Source organism: Nomascus leucogenys, chromosome 4 (assembly GCF_006542625.1).
Source record: "Nomascus leucogenys isolate Asia chromosome 4, Asia_NLE_v1, whole genome shotgun sequence".
Lineage (NCBI taxonomy): Eukaryota > Metazoa > Chordata > Mammalia > Primates > Hylobatidae > Nomascus > Nomascus leucogenys.
Genome location: NC_044384.1, coordinates 21014530 through 21034456, shown reverse-complemented (window position 1 = coordinate 21034456; position 19927 = coordinate 21014530). Strand labels below are relative to the sequence as shown.

At 37.9% G+C, this 19927-nt stretch overlaps 1 protein-coding gene across 1 annotated transcript in view; it reads left to right on the top strand.

Moving 5' to 3' along the window:
- The window catches only part of MALT1 (MALT1 paracaspase), a 74311-nt gene that overhangs the window by 21609 nt on the left and 32775 nt on the right, over positions 1-19927 (top strand). Inside the window, exons 3-8 of the mRNA XM_003264277.2 lie at positions 3563-3684; positions 5317-5467; positions 13440-13618; positions 14037-14133; positions 14974-15006; positions 18135-18161. Of these exons, the coding sequence (XP_003264325.2) occupies positions 3563-3684; positions 5317-5467; positions 13440-13618; positions 14037-14133; positions 14974-15006; positions 18135-18161 (609 nt within the window). The remainder of the gene's footprint in view (positions 1-3562; positions 3685-5316; positions 5468-13439; positions 13619-14036; positions 14134-14973; positions 15007-18134; positions 18162-19927) is intronic.

Sequence of the window (19927 nt, the reverse complement as noted above, 5' to 3'; positions counted from 1 at the left end):
ACAGCCTTATTGCTGAGATGAAGTTGTAGTAGTCTGGATAGATCAAACCGGCCACAGCATGCCCCTAAGCCAAAGCCTAATCCAGAGTGAGGCCCTAACCCGCCTCATTTCTGTGAAGACTGAGAGAGGTTAGGAAGCTGCGGAAGAAAAGTTGGTTCATGAGGTTTAAGGAAATAAGCTGTCTCTGTAACATAAAAGTACAAAGTGAAGCAGCAAGTACTGGTGGAGAAGCTGCAGCAAGTCATCCAGAAGATCTAGCTAATGCCAGGCATGGTGGCTCACAATTGATCATGGTGTCTATAATCCCACCACTCTGGGAGGCCAAGACAGGAGGATTGCTTGAGCTTAGGGGTTTGATACCAGCCTGGGCAACATGGTGAAACCTCGTCTTTGCAAAAAATACAAAAAATTAGCCAGGCACGGTGGCACCTGCCTGTAGTTCCAGCCACTCAGGAGGCTGAGGTGGGAGAATTGCTCACACCTGGAATGTGGAGGTTGCAGTGAGTGAGATCATGACACTGCACTCCAGCCTAGGTAACAGAGTGAGACCTTGTCTCAAAACAAAAAAGCAAAAAAAGATCTAGCTAAGATAATTAAAGAAAATGGCTGTAATAAACAGATTTTTCAGTGTAGATGAAACAGCCTTCTATTGGAAGAAGATGTCATCTAGAAATTTGATAGCTAGAGAGAAGTCAGTGCCTGGCTGACCCTTGTTAGGGGCTAATGCAGCTGACAACTTTACGTTGAAGCCAGTGCGCATTTACCATTCTGAAAATCCTAGGGCCCTTAAGAATGATGCTAAAAAACTGCGAAGTTTTTGTCCTGAGTAACCGGATGGATGGTGGTAGTCTGTAAGACTGGTTTACCATCTTTGAGATGGGGAAACTGTGGGGACTGGCAGAGGAGTAGATTTTGTGTCAGAAGGGATTTGGGACATATAAAATTTGTGGTGGCTATAGGACATTCAAATTTAAAGCCAGGATAGCCAAAACTCCTATATTTTTTAGATTTATTACTTGTTCTCTTTCGTCCTTGTTGCAACTTTTTCCTGTCACATCGAAATTTGGGAAATTAGAATCTTTGTATTTTAAAGTTGTGATGTAAAACTCTCCTGGCAGATGAATGGTAAATGTGGGGACATTAAAATACAGTGTTATGAATTTGCTGGCTTCAGCAAGAGTGCTTTTCCCATTTTCCACCTTTCCTACCAACATGTATCACAGATTTCAGAAAAATTCTGAACTTCATCCATCCTGTACTAACTTGGTCATGACATAAAGGATTAGTGAATATGAATGTCCTCCCTTGGCAAGAGTTTAAAATTCTGAGAGGCTCTACTATATTTACTAAAGATTTTCTAGGGTTTCTCGAGACCCTCAAATGTGCTAGGTATACAATAAATATTTACTCATTTTTAATTTTGGTTTTATTTAGTATCTTTGTGCTATGACTTTCATGAACATTATTTTTTTCCTAGAAAGTTTAGTACCTTTGATATATTAAGATTACTGTTATTTACACTGTTTCCTTTTTACTTGTAATCTTGTTTTGTTTCTTTGCATTGGTGGGTGGTAGAAGAAAAAGACACTGTTACGAGGTCACATTCAGTATAGACAAGGAAAGAAAATAAAAGTAGGTGCAGGAAATTAAGTTTTAATTATCTTTTTCTTTCCTTCCTAAAAGCCAGCTAACCCAGTTTTATTAATTACAACTTTTGCAAATGTAAGCTTTTCTAGCTTTGGTTTCTTTTATGTCAGTTATCTATTGCTGCATAATAAATTACCCCCAAGTCGGAAGTGAAAAACAACAACTGTTTATTATCTCACACAGTTTCTGAGGATAGCAGTCCGGAAGTGGCTTAGCTGGGTAGTCCTGGCTGAGGGTCTCTCGTGAGGCAGCAGGCAGACTGTCAGCCAGGTCTGCAGTCATCTGAAGGTTTCCCCAGGGTTGGAGGATCCGCTTCTCAGATGGCTCACTCACAGGTGTTGTCAAGAGACCTCATTTCCTCACTGGCTGTGGTGGGAGGTCTGTTTCTTTCTATAGAGATATGGTTTGGCTGTATTCCCACCCAAATCTCATCTTGAATTCCCATGTGTTGTGGGAGGGACCCAGTGGGAGGTAATTGAATCGTGGGGGCAGGTCTTTCCCTGCTGTTCTTGTGATAGTGAATAAGTCTCATGAGATCTGATGGTTTTATAAAGGGGAGTTTCCCTGCACAAACTTTTTTCTCTTTTGTCTGCCGCCATGTGAGACATGCCTTTCACCTTCCACCATGATTGTGAGTCCTCCCTAGCCACGTAGAACTGTAAGTCTATTAAACCTCTTTCTTTTGTAAATTGCCCAGTCGTGGGTATGCCTTTATCAGCAGTGTGAAAATGGACTAATACTCTTACCACTTGGGCCTCTCTGCAGCACTACCTGAATGGCCTCCTGCCATAGTCACGTGCTTCCCTGGGCGAGTGAGTGAGAGAGAGGCAAGAGAAGAGAGAGGCAAGAGAAGGAGTGGGGGTGTTCCATTATTAACTAGGATTTTCTTCCAAATTCCTGTCAAAAGTCTTCCAAGCTTTGATGTTGGCAGTTATTCCTCAAATGAGGAATATTTATGTCACAGGTATATCAAATATATATCTCACTCACTGCTCTGTTTCTGTGTCCTCTTCCAAAATAGTTTTCATTTCAATGCTAAATAATAATGCATTCATTTGAAGACATTTTCAATGGTGTTGTCTTTGTCCATTACATGCTTCCATAATAGAGTACCACAGACTGGGTAATTTTTAAAGAACAGACATTTATTTCTCACAGTTTTGGAGTCTGGGAAGTCCATGATCAAAGAACCAGCTTCTGATGAAGGCTTTCTTGCTGTGTCCTCACATGGCACGAGGCAGAAGGGCAAGCAGGGAAGAACAATGTGTCCTCACATGGCAGAAAAGAGAGAGAACCCACTCCTGCAAACCCCGTTATTACAGCAGCATTAATTCATTCGTGAGGGTAGAGCCTCCCGCTAGGCCCTACCTCCCAACATTGTTACATTGGGGATTCAGTTTCCAGCGCATGAATTTGGGGGCACACATTCAGACAATAGCAGACATTGCAACTTAACACTTGTGTTACTAACAGTGCACGTAACTTGACTGGAGTGGCAGCCATATAAGCATTTATGACCAAACATTTCCATGAGCTGACACTGAGGACTACCCTGTGGCTGTGCCTGACAGGCATCTGTTATAAGGTGCATCCTGATTTCGGAAGTGTTAGAAAATGGGGAAAAAAGCTTGTAGAAACTGAAGAAATATGGTAAATAATTTTCTCCCCCACCCAATCATGGGGAAGTACAATAGATCAAAGTCTTCTGCAAGTAAGTTTCTTTCCTCTGATTTTACAAAAGCTGCAACTCACAAAGTGTAAATTGATTGAGAAGGAGATGTGAATGAGTGATTTATGACAAAGATAAATATGCAGGTTATTTCTAAAATGTTTCAATTTTTGGTTTCAGATGTATAAACAAGGAAAATCCCTCTTTTGTGACTTTAATATTTTTTTTTTTTTTTTTTTTTTTTAGGAATAAAGATTACTATAAACCCAGAGTCAAAGGCAGTCTTGGCTGGACAGTTTGTGAAACTGTGTTGCCGGGCAACTGGACATCCTTTTGTTCAATATCAGTGGTTCAAAATGAATAAAGAGGTAATATCTTTTAATTCTTGTGTTATAAGGAGAGAGAATGGTAGAGAATTAATTAACATTATTGTCCTAAATGTAGTTTTAACAGTTTGATAAAAGAGTCTGATAGACATTGCTAGGTTATTACTGAAGTAGTCAATAGTCATTATTTTGGTAAGACAGTTCCAGAATTGTCTCATGAAAACGTTGTAAACAATAATGTAAACAAATAAATGTAAATAAAGGAAGCCTGAGAAGACGTCTTTCTGCATCTGTTGAATCCCAGATGTCTTCAGTTTAATATAGTCTTCATACCAACTCTGGGGTTCTGAGTGGGTCTCCACAGGTCTTCAGCCCAAGTAGCCTTTGTTAAGAGGATGCATCTTCCATTTTAACAGGAGGGAACAGAGCAGTTATAAATAGGTACAGACATGGATAGGTTTGTGATTTGTTGGCAGAAAAAGGAGATAATTTCTATCTGAAGTCAGTGCCTGAGAGAACTAGGATTACAGGAGGTTTGAGGAAAGAGTATACATCAATAGTCTAGAAGGAAAACACACTTAGGACAATATAGTAGGATTGTCAGGCAGTTCTAAGTGCAGCCTGTCATCCCAGTTGTCACATCCTCAGCAAAATATTCTTGCTTTGGTGTAGGTACTGCAAGGGGAGAGAGTAGAGTTCAGTTACTTGGGATTTGGAGAGGGAGGAAGTGAGCTTGTTAAATCACAGGTTGAATGTTCCTTGTCCGAAATGCTTGGGACCAGAAGTATTTCAGATTTTGGATTTTTTTTAGGTGCTGAAATATTTGCATTGTATACTTAAAAGTTCAGCATCCCAAATCTGAAATGTTCCAGTGAGCATCGTGGAGGTGCTCAAAGAGTTTTGAATTTGGGAGTATTTCACATTTTAAATCATCAGATTAACCTGTTCTTTGCAAGAGAGTTATTGTAATGAGGCACTTGAGTAAGCCCCTTGGCAATGTGCCAAAGTTGGGTGTAGCTGATCAATTGCTGGGAGCAGAAAAAGCATTAATAAAAGAAACCTTACTATTGGAGGTGGGGCCTGTGGATGGCCATCCCATCTTACTGTCTCATGGATATGCTTTCCCTAGCCCTTCTCTGTCTAGACCTTGAAGGAGACTGGATATTGTTTGGTTAAGGATTTATCCTCTTACAGAATTTTGCAGATCAGAAAGGTGGGGTCTCAAGGTGAAATAAGTTGCCCGTGTCTTCCCAACTAATGTGGTCAGAGCTGAAAGCAATAGCCAAGCCTAATTCTCTGTGTTTTCTCTATGCTGTTGTGGTATTTGTATGTTGTATGGCTGCTAAACTCATAAATGTTGCAGTTGTAGATTCTTTCAGTACTCAGTGATTGATCTCTTAAATGACAGAGCAAATAGTTTTCTGTCAGTGAGCCTTTGGAAGATGTTTGGGGGCCAGCTTAACTCTCTGGTTAATGGATTTGTAAAAAACTGGATTTTTAATACTTCAGTTCTAAATAACTCACAGTGTTACTGTTTTTAACTCAGAAATGTTTTAGAACTTGGGGGAAAATGTACTTTGAAAGCTTCATACTGAAATCATAGATTTTGTACAGCGTATTTTATAAGGTGTGTTTTTGATGAGTCATACACTTCTCTTATTGATTCTTTCACAGATTCCAAATGGAAACACATCAGAGCTTATTTTTAATGCAGTGCATGTAAAAGATGCAGGCTTTTATGTCTGTCGAGTTAATAACAATTTCACCTTTGAATTCAGCCAGTGGTCACAGCTGGATGTTTGCGACGTCCCAGAGAGCTTCCGGAGTAAGTAATGAAAGAAGCTGAATGTTGGGATGGGGATTCTCCATATTTTATTTTATTTTGAACGTTTACTTTTAAACAATTTCAAAGTATCAAAAAGCATAGCAAAATTTCACATAGGTACTTCATCCATTATAATGTCAACCATTGTTAAGATTTGATCCATGTGCTTTGTCTTTCTTTTTTTTTTTTTTAATTTAGTTTTTGGTTTTGTTTTGTTTTGTTTTTTAAGACAAAGTTTTTTTGTTGCCCAGGCTGGAGTGCAGTGGTGCCATCTGATCTCAGCTCACTGCAACTTCTGCCTCCCAGGTTCAAGTGATTCCTCTTGCCTTAGCCTCCCAAGTAGCTGGGATTACAGGCACATGCTACCACACCCGGGTAATTTTTGTATTTTTAATAGAAGTGCGGTTTCACCATGTTGGCCGGGCTGGTCTTGACTCCTGACCTCAGGTGACCCACCCGCCTCAGCCTCCCAAAGTGCTGGAATTACAGGTGTGAGCCAGCATGCCTGGCCTGCTTTAATTGTCCTTCTGTGTGTGTGCACACGTTCACACACACACACACACACATATACGTGTGTGTGCAGATACTTTAGGATGACATAGACAGGCCTTAGTCTGGTCCCTGCCACTGACCTCTTCAAGTTTGCCTTCCTTCATGGTCCATTACTCTGCCCTCACACACAGCACCTATACTCAACTTAGTTTCTCCCTGCTGCTTCCGTTGTCTCGAAAATGTCTTGCATATTCACACTCCACATCTTTGCATCAGCTCTTCCTTTCATCTTGAATACCTTTTCTGCCTGGCATACTTTTATGACTCTTTCAAGCCTCGGCTCCCTCTGCTCCCTTGACATTCTGATTTTACCTCTATTATAGAACTCGTTGCATTGCTTTTGAAATTATTTGTTTGCTAGCTGTCTGAGCAGTGTAGGGATAAGGAGTTCCCTTTTCTCTTTCTAGTTCTTAGAACAAAGCCTGGCAGGTAGTAGTCGCTTATTGGTTATGCAATTCATTGACCACCCTCATGAGGCACAGCCTTGGGCTTCGGTGTTACAGCTATTTTAAACTAAGCATGAGAGAGAGCCCCTGACCCCAAACTACTTACACAACTATCAGGAAAGATTATCTGCTGCAATAGAAAGCAGGAAGACTTTCTTGCTACCACCTCTTTCTCCCAAAAGTTAATCTTTTGAACATATTTCTATGTTTTGGTTGTTTGTGTTGTCAGGCTTGTCTCCCTATTTAACTGAACTCCTGAAGGGAAAGTCTGGGTCTTAATAATCTTTCATAAAACCAGACACTCAATAACCAATAGCACTCAGTAGATGTTTGTTGACAGAATGAAGAACCAGGGTGAATTCTGTTTAACAAAGTACAGATGGAAATATTTCCATCAAAAACATTTCATATTCTTATATTTAAAGCACAAATTCAAAGCTATCTAAAAATCTCTGAAGGATTATTGATATCTAAAACACTTTTCCTTATTTAAGAAACAGATTGTGGATCTGGCATGGTAGCTCACACCTGCAATCCCAGTACTTTAGGAAGCTGGGGTGCTGGGACCGGTGAATCACTTGAGGCCAGGGGTTCAAGACCACGCTGGGCAACATGGCAAAACCCTATCTCTACCAAAAAAAATGCAAAAAATATGGGCCCTGATGGTGCACACCTGTAGTCGCAGCAACTCGGGAGGCTGAGGTGCAAGGATCACTCAAGCCCGGGAGGCAGAGGTTGCAGTGAGCTGAGATCACACTAGTGCACTCCAGCCTGGGTGACATAGCAAGACCCTGTCTCAAAAAATAAGAAAAAGAAACAGATTGTGAAACTAACATCGTGGAAAAATGCTATTTCCTGAAGTTACTCTTACTCGTGAATACTAAATATGATCATTATAAAAAGTAGATCAGTAGATAAACACATAGCATTTAAGACCTGATAGTCTTGAGTTCTATAATTAGGATATGAATCAAGAAGAGGTCAGTTTGTTATGGATTTGAATGTTGTGGTCTTCAGTTTTGTAGGAGAAAAAACTCTCATGTAGTAGTCTTGCTGCTCACTTTTCAGTTCTTTTCCATAATGCATAGTTTTCTCCCAAACTGTTGTATTGCTCCTAAAAAATTATGTTGTGGGAAAAAAAACTCTAGTGTTGATGTTAGCGCTAAAGGCCATGTAGTGTATCATTCACTGCAAGGAAACATTCATCAGACTGCTTTGCTACTCACTCTGCTCCATCTTTTTAGTTCAATAACTTTCTTTGATCAAGACAAAAAACCAGTCTACTCTAAAGAGTAGTTGTCAGATATTATTTTGTTTATTCAGTGCACAATCAAGAACCATGTTCTTTGTTGTATTTACTGGACAAAAAGAAGAATAGGGAGGGAAACACTTTTTGTTAAAAGAGTTAAAATGCTGCTGTCGAAATTCTTTTCTCTCACTTCAGCCTTTCGTAAACTCAAATAACATTAAGGTTGTTGAGAAGTAAAATATCGGTCAGGAGCGGTGGCTCACGCCAGTAATCCCAGCACTTTTGGAGGCCGAGGCGGGCACATCACAAGGTCAGGAGTTTGAGCCCAGCCTGACCAACATGGTGAAACCCTGTCTCTACTACAAATACAAAAATTAGCTTGGTGTGGTGGCGTGTGCCTGTAATTCCAGCTACTCAGGAGGCTGAGGCAGGAGAATCGCTTGAACCCAGGGGACGGAGGTTGCAGTGAGCTAAGATCACACCATGGCACTCCAGCCTGGGTGACAGAGTGAGACTCCATCTCAAAAAAAAAAAAAAAAAGAGAAAATATCACCATTTTCTTTAAAGAAAAAATACCTCATGCACCTCTGTATTAGGCCATTCTCACACTGCTATAGAGGTACTACCTGAGACTGGGTAATTTATAAACAGAAGAGTTTTAATTGATTCACAGTTCTGCATGGCTGAGGAGGCCTCAGGAAACTTACAATCATGGTGGAAGGTGAAAGGAAAGCAAGGCATGTCTTACATGGTGGCAGGAGGGAGAGAGAGCAAACGCGAAATGCCAGACACGTAAATAACCAGATCTGTGAGAACTCACTGTCAGGAGAACAGCATGGGGGAAACTGCCCCCATGATCCAATCGCTTCCCACCAGGTCCCTCCCTCAACATGTGGGGATTACAGTTCGAGATGAAATTTGGGTGGGGACACAGCCAACCCATATCAACCTTTCTCAATTTTATTTAACTTTTTTATCCCATTTTTATTAAGGGGTAATTTATATACAGTACAATGTACAGATACTACGTGTACAGTCCAGTGAGTTTTAACATGTGTATATAACATGGGTATATGTACCCATTTAACATATATATAGTCATTGACCAGTCTAGATATTTTATATTCAGCTTCTTCCACTCAGCATAATGTTTTTAAAATTTACTCATGTTGTTCAGTGTATCATTAGGCAGTCCCGTCTTTTTGCTGAGTAATATTCCATTGTATGGATTGACTAGTTTGTTTATTCATTCTCCTATTGATAGACATTTAGCTTGTGTCCAGTTTTGGAATATTATGAATAAAGCTACGATGAACATTCTCATACAAGGTCGTTTCTGGACATATGTTTTATTTCTCCTGGATAGTTACATAGAAGTGGAATTGCTGAATCATAGAGTAGATATATGTTTAATTTTTCTTAACTGCCAAAGTTTCCAAAAGAGTTTACCGTTTTGCATTACCACCAACAGGTATGAGAATTCAGGTTACTCGCCCCGTATCTTGGCCAACATTGGTTGTTAGCTCTTATTGATGAATTAAGCTTTTGGTCATTATGAAATTCTCCTTTATCTCTGGTAATCCTCTTTGTCTTGAAGTTTACTTTGTGTGATACTAATATATCCATGGAAGCTTTCTTTTTTGTTTTGTTTTGAGAGGGGGTCTCACTCTGTCACCGAGGTTGGAGTGCAGTGGCACGATCATGGCTCACTGCAACCTCTGCCTCCCTGGCTTAAATGATCCTCCTACCTCAGCCTCCTGAGTAACTGGGACCACACACATGCACCACCACACCTGGCTAATTTTTTGTATTTTTGGTAGACACGGGATTTCATCATGTTGCCCAGGCTGGTCTCGACCTTCGAGCTCAAGCGATCCACCCGCCTCGGCCTCCCAAAGTGCTGGGATTACTGGCATGAGCCACTGCGCCTGGCCAGCACCATGGCAGCTTTCATAAGCTTTTTTGGACAGTATATATTTTCATTCTTTTAATTTGGAATGTCTTTGTTTAAAGTTTCATTTTAGATGACAGAATACAGATAAGTGTTGCTTTTTGCTCTAGTCTAGAAAAAAAGTCTCTTTTAAGGTGTTTAGACCATTTACATATAATGTGATTATGTTTAAGTCTGACATCTTGGTGTTTGTTTTCAGTTAGTCCCATCTGTTCTCTTTTGATTCTCCTTTCCTGCCCTCTTTTGGACTGTGATTACAGGTGTGAGCCACTGCGCCTGGCCAAAAGAGCATTTTTTAATATTCCATTTTATCTCCTTTATTGACTTTAGCTGTGTCTTAGTGTTATTTTTTAGTGGCTGTTTTAGAGATTACAGTATGCCTCTAACTTATTGTAGTAAACCTTCTACATATTCTACCTTAAAATATAAGAACCTCATATAGTCTATTTTCATTGTGCCCCCCATTGTATATTTGTTGTCATATATTTTACTTCTACATTTACTTTTAAGCAATCTTGTAAAGATATGTATGTGTCTATAATTTTTTTTTTTTTTTTTTGAGACAGAGTCTCACTGTATCACCCATGCTGGAGTGCAGTGGCGCGATCTCAGCTCACTGCAACCTCTGGCGCCCAGGTTCAACCGATTCTCCTGCCTCAGCCTCCTGAGTAACTGGGATAACAGGCGCCTGCCACTGCGCCTGGGCAATTTTTGTATTTTTAGTAGAGACGGAGTTTCACCATCTTGGCCAGGCTGGTCTTGAACTCCTGACCTCATGATCCACCTGCCTTGGCCTCCCAAACTGCTAGGGTTACAGGCCTGAGCCACCGCGCCCAGCCCACGCGTGTATAAGTTTTAAAGATTTTGTTTAAAATATTCACTGACATAGTTACCTGTTGTGGCACTCTTGAGTCTTTCCTTCTGACCCAGGTTTCTATCAAGTAAAATTTCCCTTCTGGCTGAAGAATTCCTCTTAAGACTTCTTATGGTTCAGGTCTGCTGTTTTTCTGTAATAATTTGTAAAAATTATTTGTGAAATAATTTGTAGACAGATTATCTCAGCATTTGAATTCTGTTAATCTCTTTGTCTTCATTTTTGAAGGATATTTTCGTTGTGTATAGAATTTTAGAGGTGTGTTGGTTTGTTTTCACCACTTTAAAGATGCCATTCCATTGTCTTTTGGCCTCCATTGTTTCTCATGGAAATTTATTTATTCCTTTTATAGTTGCTCCCTTGAATTTTTCCTGCTTGGAGTTCTCTTATTCTTGGACCTGTAAGTTGTTATCTTTTGTCAATTTTGAATCATTTTTAGCCATAATCTTCAAATATTTTTCTTCTACTTTCTTTCTGGGACTCTAATTTTATGTATGTTAGACTATTTGATATTGTCCCACAGAGCTTGTAAGCTCTTTTTTTTCTCCTTTCCTTCACTTTATCTCTTTATTTCCAGTTGGATTTCTTTTAACCTGTTTTCAAGATTACTGATTTTTTGGTGTGACCAGTCTGCTGGTAAGCCCATCAAATGCACTGATGAGTGAAAATCTTGATATTTTAAATTTCTGTTATTTCCATTTGGCTTTTTTTTTTTGTTCAGTTTCTCACTGCTGAAATTGTAAGTTGGCCACCATCTTCTGTGCAAGTTGATTAACTGCCTTTCTCACCAGATCTTTTAAGATGTTTATCTTTGAGTTAATGTGAGTCTCTGATAATTCCAGAATGTAGGCCAGCCCTGCTTTTCTTTCTTTTTCTTTTTTTAACAAGTAAACATGGTTTATTTTAGAAATGTGAGGATATTTCAACATTAGGAAATTTTTTTTTTTAATTATACTTTTAGGTTCTGGGATACATGTACAGAACGTGCAGGTTTGTTACATATGGATACACATGCCATGGTGGTTTGCTGCACCTATCAACCTGTCATCTACATTAGGTGTTTCTCCTAATGCTGTCCCTCCCCTAGCTCCCCAGCCCCCAACAGGGTTACATTTTCTTTCTTCTTCATAAGTCTCATAATTATTTATTCAATGCTGAACATTGAGTATAAAAGAAAAATAGCATTAACATATGAGATTAACATATTACACATTAACATATGACATAGAGATTGAAATTAATATTTTTATGCCCAGGAACTAGGCACATCCCTTGCAATGGCTACTAGAATAGGGGTGTGAGTCCATCCAGTTTCTAGTTGTTAGGTCTGGGCTTTAGGTATATTCAGTTTACTACTGACAGAATTGAGGCTAGAATGAGGATTTCCCTTTGGCAGCACTGAAATTGACACATCAAGAAGACTTTAGAAATCTCTTTTTTACACCTCCAGTGCCAAACTGCAAGAGATCTCTCTCCACTTTACATCCAGAGTCTCAGCTTATTGGACCACTGAAGCATTTTTGTTCTCCAACCCCACCCTTGTCTCTTCTATGTCTCAGGGGGTCTGAGACCCCCCTGCCTAGCTGCCTTGCCCCCAGCCAGCCTTGGAAAGCAAAGGCACTGCATTCACTGAGGGCCTTGTGGGCCTCCAAGGGTTTCCCTCAGGCCTCTCTTGTGCCATCAGCCTTCAACAGGCCCTGTGGACCTGCACTTCACAGGTGATCTTTTAGCTCTCCTCTCCTTCGCCTTCTGCAAGAGCACTTGAGAAGGGCCCGAGAGAGGGAGTTGGTGAGTGAGGCAGAATCTTTTGCAGCTGGGGTTCCTTGAGGATCTAATTGGTCATGCCTGCTAGGGGTGACCAGCCATCTGGTTTGCCCAGGACTTTCCTAGTCTTAGCACTTTTAAGTGCTGCATTCTGGGAAACCTTTCTGTCCTAGGCAAACTGAGACCACTGGTTACCCTAATGTCAGCTCATGCTCTGCTTTTAAAATTTTGTAAAACATTCAGCTGGCTTACCCCTCCTTGTCAACTCAGTTCTAAAGGCATTAGGTGGCGCCAAACATGGTAGACATTTGTGTGGGGTGGGAGGCGGTGGGAAGGGACTGGGATGACCCAGAGCAGGATATCAAAGCCCAGGTAAGGTGTCCATGTGGGAGTGGAGCAGTCTCCAGAAATAATCCTGATGAATTAAGAGAGCAACGTATATCTTTCTAGACTATTTTTGTGCATGTAATAATATATTTATAAATGGAATCATATTCATTCAATGAATATTACTGATCACCTGTAATGTGTTAGACACTGAGTTTCATAATGGGGACTTGTTGCATAAAATTGACAAGCTCTTTGCCTTCGGGGAACTTAAAGAGTATTAAATGAGTGTTAAGTAAATGATGTCTAATATCTGCCTGGGGTAGAAATGTTAGTGATAACTCACCCATATTTATTCAGTGCGGGTTATAAAACATTTCAGTATGTCAAAGAACGGAACATAGAGTTTTCCATGTTAAATGCCAATATCACTCAAGATGTTAATAAGTTGTTTACCTCTATCAAAAAGATTCTGCAGCCAAACACATTTGGAAGACACTTGAACTATATTCCTCTCCTTGACTGACAATACATACTAACACTTTGAAAGCTTTGAGAAGTCCTGCAGTCGAGAAATGTGTTTAACCTTGTTTAACCCAGAATTTTCTAAGTTTATTTGTCCACAGCATTCTTTTGGCCACAGAATATCTCTTAATATTTCTACAAGTGCTATAGTTTTTTAAAACAGTTTGGGAAATGTTATTAAAGATTGTAACAAATGAAGGGGGAACTTGACACATCTCTTTAATTATAGGGAAATTTTATTTTTATTTTTAACCTAGAGATTTTATTCTTTCTTTTAATTTAAGGAAGTGTTGATGGCGTCTCTGAATCCAAGTTGCAAATCTGTGTTGAACCAACTTCCCAAAAGCTGATGCCAGGCAGCACATTGGTTTTACAGTGTGTTGCTGTTGGAAGCCCTATTCCTCACTACCAGTGGTTCAAAAATGAATTACCATTAACACATGAGACCAAAAAGCTATACATGGTAGGAAGTTGATTTTGGGGGCTTTTGGGGGAGTTAACAAGTAAAACAAATGGTACAATTGAAATATAAGGTGAACATTAAAACTCATATCCTTTCAGATGTTTTAATGTTTTCAGTATTTTTATTTAAAGTCCCTTATGATTTCATATTAACTAGCTCTTATATTTGCTAAAGTGCTAGAATTCAACTCAGGCTTATATGTAAAATGTCAAATAGTATTGCATGAAACTCAGCACTGTTGGAATCATTACAACATTTACTTGCTGGTATTTAACCTGATGAATGGAGCTAATGTAACAATGTCTAAAGCCTTCTAAGATGTTACGTTTTGGAGGGTATTTTTAAAACGCAAAATGACTTTTTCTCCAAGCCATTAAAATTGAAGAGGAAGCATTTACATCTTCTAATATTGATATAGGTGCCTTATGTGGATTTGGAACACCAAGGAACCTACTGGTGTCATGTGTATAATGATCGAGACAGTCAAGATAGCAAGAAGGTAGAAATCATCATAGGTAAGAAGTATTTCCCCAGTGTTCTGACAAGTGGACTATAATATAAGCTATATAAACTGCAATGTTTAAGCAAAGGAAATTATACTTTTTACCCCATACTATTTAATGATGTTTTAAGTATTAGAAGTTATATTGTTTATATTGAAATTTGAAAGAATGCATACTAAAATCATAATCTAGGTTCACAGAAAGCAAAAAGAATCAGGAAAAAAAGCCATTTTATTTAAATTATTTTAGTTACAGTTTATTTTCAACATTTATGATAAAATATGTATTCTTTAAAGCTTTAGCTACAAAAAACTTGATTCAGTGGGAAAAGATTTTTGGCCAGGTGCAGTGGCTCACACCTGTAATCCCATCACTTTTGGAGGCCAAAGGTTGGTGGTTCAGTTGAGCCCAGGAGTTTGAGACCAGCCTGGGCAACATAGTGAGGCTCCATCTCTAATACAAATAAATAAATAAATTAGCTAGGCATGGTGGCATGCACTTGGTCCCAGCTACTTGGGAGGCTAAGGTGGGAGGATTGCTTCAGGCTGGGAGGTTGAATTAAAAATAATAATAATAAAAGAAAAAGATTTTTAATAAAACATTTTTTAAAACATACACATATAAAGGAAAGAAAGGTTATTAATCAACAATCCCATTCTTAACTGCATTATTTGGGAATTTGTTATATTTCAGCTTAATATATTTATAGTTATATTGTTCATAGTAGGAGGTATTAATGCATGTGTTGGTTTGCCAACATATCTCTATGATATTAATCTCTATTTGCTTGACGGCTGCCCTTCTTAAGATCATGAATTACAATATATTCAAATTTGTTTTTTCTGAAACAAGGAAGAACAGATGAGGCAGTGGAGTGCACTGAAGGTAGTGTAAGTCTTCGGTTTGAAACCAAATCTCCTGCATGCTAGTTACTCTTGGGATTGGTGGAGTGCTCTTAGCTTACTGAGTGCAGTGATGGAAAAAATACTAGCTGTAAGAAATGATTTTGATTGAAGAATATTGTATTTTAATCTTTGAAGTTTTATAAATGGACAGACACGATTAAATTGACACAGTATTACCATAACTAATCTTCAGTTGACTTTCTTTTAATATTACATATAAGAACAAAGTTCCTGCATTGTATCCTTTGAGTAGTGAACATTTGCAATTAATTCTTAATGTTAATTTTTATCTACATAAAATTTGTAAAAAAGATAGGTGGCTATATGTTCATGGATATTTGTTTTAGATTATTTTGTCTGTCCTTTAGCCATGATTAGATGCTCTCAAATGAAATTTAGTTTTTATAAAAGTTTCAGGAGAGGAGATTGTTTAACATATGTTTTATGAAATATTAAATATTCTGTATTAAGATAAAATTGATCAGGATTTTTTGAAGCTACAAGACTCTAGATAATCTACCATGTCACCTTTACCATAATATGTAAAGGGAACTGAAAATCTATTTCAACATAAAGTTCTAATTTATTTTAATTAGCCAAAGCATTGTACTTAAATTATAATGAGTAAATATAAAAACTTGGATCATCTTTCCTTAGTGTGATGTCACATTGTTTTGCAAAATTAGATTTGTGGATGGCAAAGTATTTTTTTCAATTTCTGCCTCTATTACATAAGCTTAGGCTCTACTTGGGTAAAGTAAGGAAATGTTAAATTTTGTATTTTCTGATTTTCCTGTCCTTCATGTCTCTATAGTATCACTTTGAAATACTATAATTACTGTTTTCATCCTAATATATAGTTGCAAACAAGAATTCTCTCTTGTAAGGGAGTTCTAATCCCATGATCTGTTAACCCTGTTTGAGGGAAGCCATGTGAAGAAATCCTAATTGAACTCCTCTTCCTCTCCTAATCCTTTTTGCCTAATTGCATGGTTTTTAAGTCTTCCTAATGTTGGAAACCTCTAAGAATAAATATAAGTTAGCACTGCTGTTTGGCTCCAAGGTGATGCATGTGAATTATCACCTTGCTGTGCTGCTTCTATACCTGCAATATTCTCCATAATTTTTGCAGTAGCAAGCACACTATTAAATAATAATTTTCAAATAACTATTTAGAACACATAGAGATGAAAATCCAGTTACGAAGTTTCTCCAGAAGTCTCAGATGAAAAAATTAGATCCAAATTTTTTTCAATGGAAGTCCACAAAGTTGAGAATTGCATATGAACAGTGTCCTTTATTTTATATATATATATATATATATATATATATATATTTTACCTATTTAGCATGGTGTCCTCTATTTCATTTTGTGTATTTTGTTCAAGAGACTTGATCAGACTATTCAGCCATAAAAAAGGAATGAAATGATGTCACTTGCAGCCACATGGATGGAACAGTCATTATGTTAAGTGAAATAAGCCAGGCACAGAAAGACAAATATCGTATGTTCTTACTTATCTGTGGGAGCTAAAAAAGTTGATCTCATAGATTGAGACTGGGAAGAGGCTTGGGGGTGGATGAAGAGAGGTTGGTTAATAGATACAGACCTGCAGTTAGAAGGAATAAGTTCTAGTGTTTGATAGCACAGTAGGGTGACAATAGGTAACAGCTATTTACCATGTCTTTCAAAATAGCTAGAAGTGAAATGTTCACACAAAGAAGTAAGTGTCTGAGATGATGGATATCCTAAATACCCTGATTTGATCATTATACATCATATGCATGTGTCAAAATATCCTATGTATCCCATAAATACGTACAATTATTATGTATGAATGAAAAAAAACATACTTGATCAGGATGAGGGGTGCGGGTTGAATAGGTGGATTTTTTTTAGGGCAGTGGAACTATTCTATATGATTAATGTTGAATACATGTATACAAATTTTAATCATTTAGGAGGTCAGAGGAGGGGGGTTCCAAGATGGAATACAGACTATGAGAAAAGAACCTAACTGTATTGCAAATGTATGATACAGCCTCACTGAAGAGGGGTGAAAGAGTACGGTGCTGCTGACCTAAGTAACTAAGTAACTGGGAATGAGTTGAGCCTAATACTGAAGGCAAAAAAAATTCCACATAACCCATTTGCTGACTCAGACCTTCTTCAATTGATTTTATGTAACATAAGAATAAAGTTTCTACATAAAAAAAGTATGAATAGTATATAACATTTGTAATTTATTGTTAATGTTAATTTTTATCTTCATAAAACTTGAAAAAAATAGATAGCTATAATGTTGTTGCTTATTTTACCTATCCATTGGCCATGATAAGATGTCCCATGGGGGTACAGGTTAATTCTGAAACCACTATTTCTCCCAAAAACACCTTACACCTTGAGAAACTATGAATCTAACCATGAGAAAAACATCAAATCTCAGTTGAGTGACATTCTACAAAATACCCGACAGTTACTCCTCAAAACTGTCAGTGTCATCACAGACAAGGAACACCTGAGCAGGTGTCAGAACCAAGAAGATACAAGCCTAGGGAGACACAAGCAGTTGTAATGTGAGATCCTGAATGGAGTCCCTGAGCAAAAAAGACCATTAATGGTTCATTAGTTGTGACAAATATACTATTCTAGCATTAGATGTGACAAATACACTATGCTAACATAAGATGTTAATAATAGAGAAACTGGGTATGGGGTATATAGGAACTCTCTCTGCACTACCTTCACAGTAGTTCTGTAAACATTAAAATGTTCTAAAATTAAAAGTTGACTTAAAAAAAAGATCATTCGAGATTACTGTTTTTAATCGGCCAGAATATCTAAAACTATGAATAAATTATGAAAGAGCCTAGTTTTTGTCACTTAATGAAAACAGTGATAGCTTAGACGTCCTAAATGATAAGCACAGCAATATTCACTATTCTTTGCTATTCAGTATTTGCATGGCTTCATTTAATTTGAAAAGTTGTAAACTGATAAAACACTGTAACATGATGCACTGGCTCAAAACTACTTTGATTAGTCTTACTATTTGTGCTAAATTGGCATTTAGATTACTTAATCTATTCTCTCTTACTTTGTTTTAGATGAATTAAATAATCTTGGTCATCCTGGTGAGTAATCCAAACATAAAACTTTAGTTTTAGATTTTTAGGTTGTTGAATGCAGTAAAGTTACCGTAGGTACTCTTTTGTTATAGTAATACTAGTAACTTTTTTCTCTTTATTGAAATAATATAATTTAAGGTTGAAATTAACTACATGAAGTACAATTTTATACAAGTGATACATTAAAAATATTTTAGGTTATAAAACTGTAAGGGTAGAAAAGAAGTGTTTGAGGTAACATAAAACCTCAATGTATTATCATTGTGTATTACTCCTTATATCATAACAAGGAAGTTAATGGGGGAAGTACACGATCTTTAATCTGAAAGCAGGAAGCAGTGTTTGACAGAGTGACAGGGGTAACATTTCTGAACTGATCAGACCCCTGGGACCTTTTTCTCGGTGACTCAGTCATACAGCGTATCTGAACTAGTTGGGTGGGTGCCTATATCTGGAGTAAGAAGTGTGTTTGTGGGGATCATTGGCACCGTACAGGTGGGTTGGTCAGTGACCATTTCTTAATGAGTGACAGTTGTCAAGAGTATGTAGAACTCTGTAGGCTAATTTAAATTAGAACAGATTTCTAACAAGTTAAGCCTTCAACTGCGATAAAAGGCATATCAACAGTGAGAACTACCTGAAGACACAGGATATCAACCTAGTGTAGGCTTTCTGAAAGACGATGATGGAACCTGTGGATAGATCTGAAAATAAAACCTTTCAGGAGTAGATTAAGAAGGTGGTTATGTCATTTAATATTTGTAGAAAACCCTATTACTTCTCCACTTATTTCTCATTATTTTAGCATCATTACTAGTTTGCTTAGTGTCATACTCATACTGCATTAGCAAACATCTATTACTGTGAATGCCATTGGGCTGTGCTGACTGTATATAAGCAAATTAGACACAGCAGAAAGTCCCCATTACCTGTGCGTCATTCTCCTTGCTGTGGTGTCCTCAAATTCACATAAAGCCTCAGTGAGACCTGCTTCAAGTAGGTCTTGAACTGTCAAAAACCATCCTAGTAATTGTTTCTCTTGGTCTGGATAGAATCCCCTTTCCTAAATTAGTCTGTTAATTCTTGTTTTTCTTTAATGAATGTTATGAAAAGTTATTTCAGAAAAACTTTTGTGACTAGCCACCACTAAGATTCAAAATTTTCCTGGCCCTTTGAGTTTTTCCTTATTTCCTACAATTTTCTTATTTCCCTAAATTCCCAAAAATTTAGGTTTAAAAGAAGAATGTTGTATAGGGAAAGCTTTTAATAGGCTTCAGTGGCATTTATTTTACCAGTAGTACAAAGTTATCTCTCGACAGCAGTGGACACACAACTGATGAACTACATGTTTCCCTACATGGTGCTTCAGGTACGGGGAGGGATATTATTTTATGTAGAGGGTGAAAGCATAGAATCTAGAAGGAGACTCCCTAAGTTAGTATCCAGATTTGCTACTTACTAGCTTCATAACTTTGGGCAAGTGACTTTAATCTCTCTCCGCCTTAATTTCTTTATCTATATAATGGGGTTGTTAATAGTAGGCACCTCATAGGGTAGAGTGAGGTTTCATTAGATCTGTTATATATAAAGCATATAGAACGGTGCCAGCTGAGGCATCAGGAAATGGTAACTACTGCTACTTCCTATTGTGAACACCACCATCGTTTTTTTCCATTCAAGAGTGTTTTTATTAAAAATCTGAAGAGTAGAAACTATATTCTGTAAGTGATGCTGCTGATGTTATATACTTTTCATGTATCTTTAACTCTGGA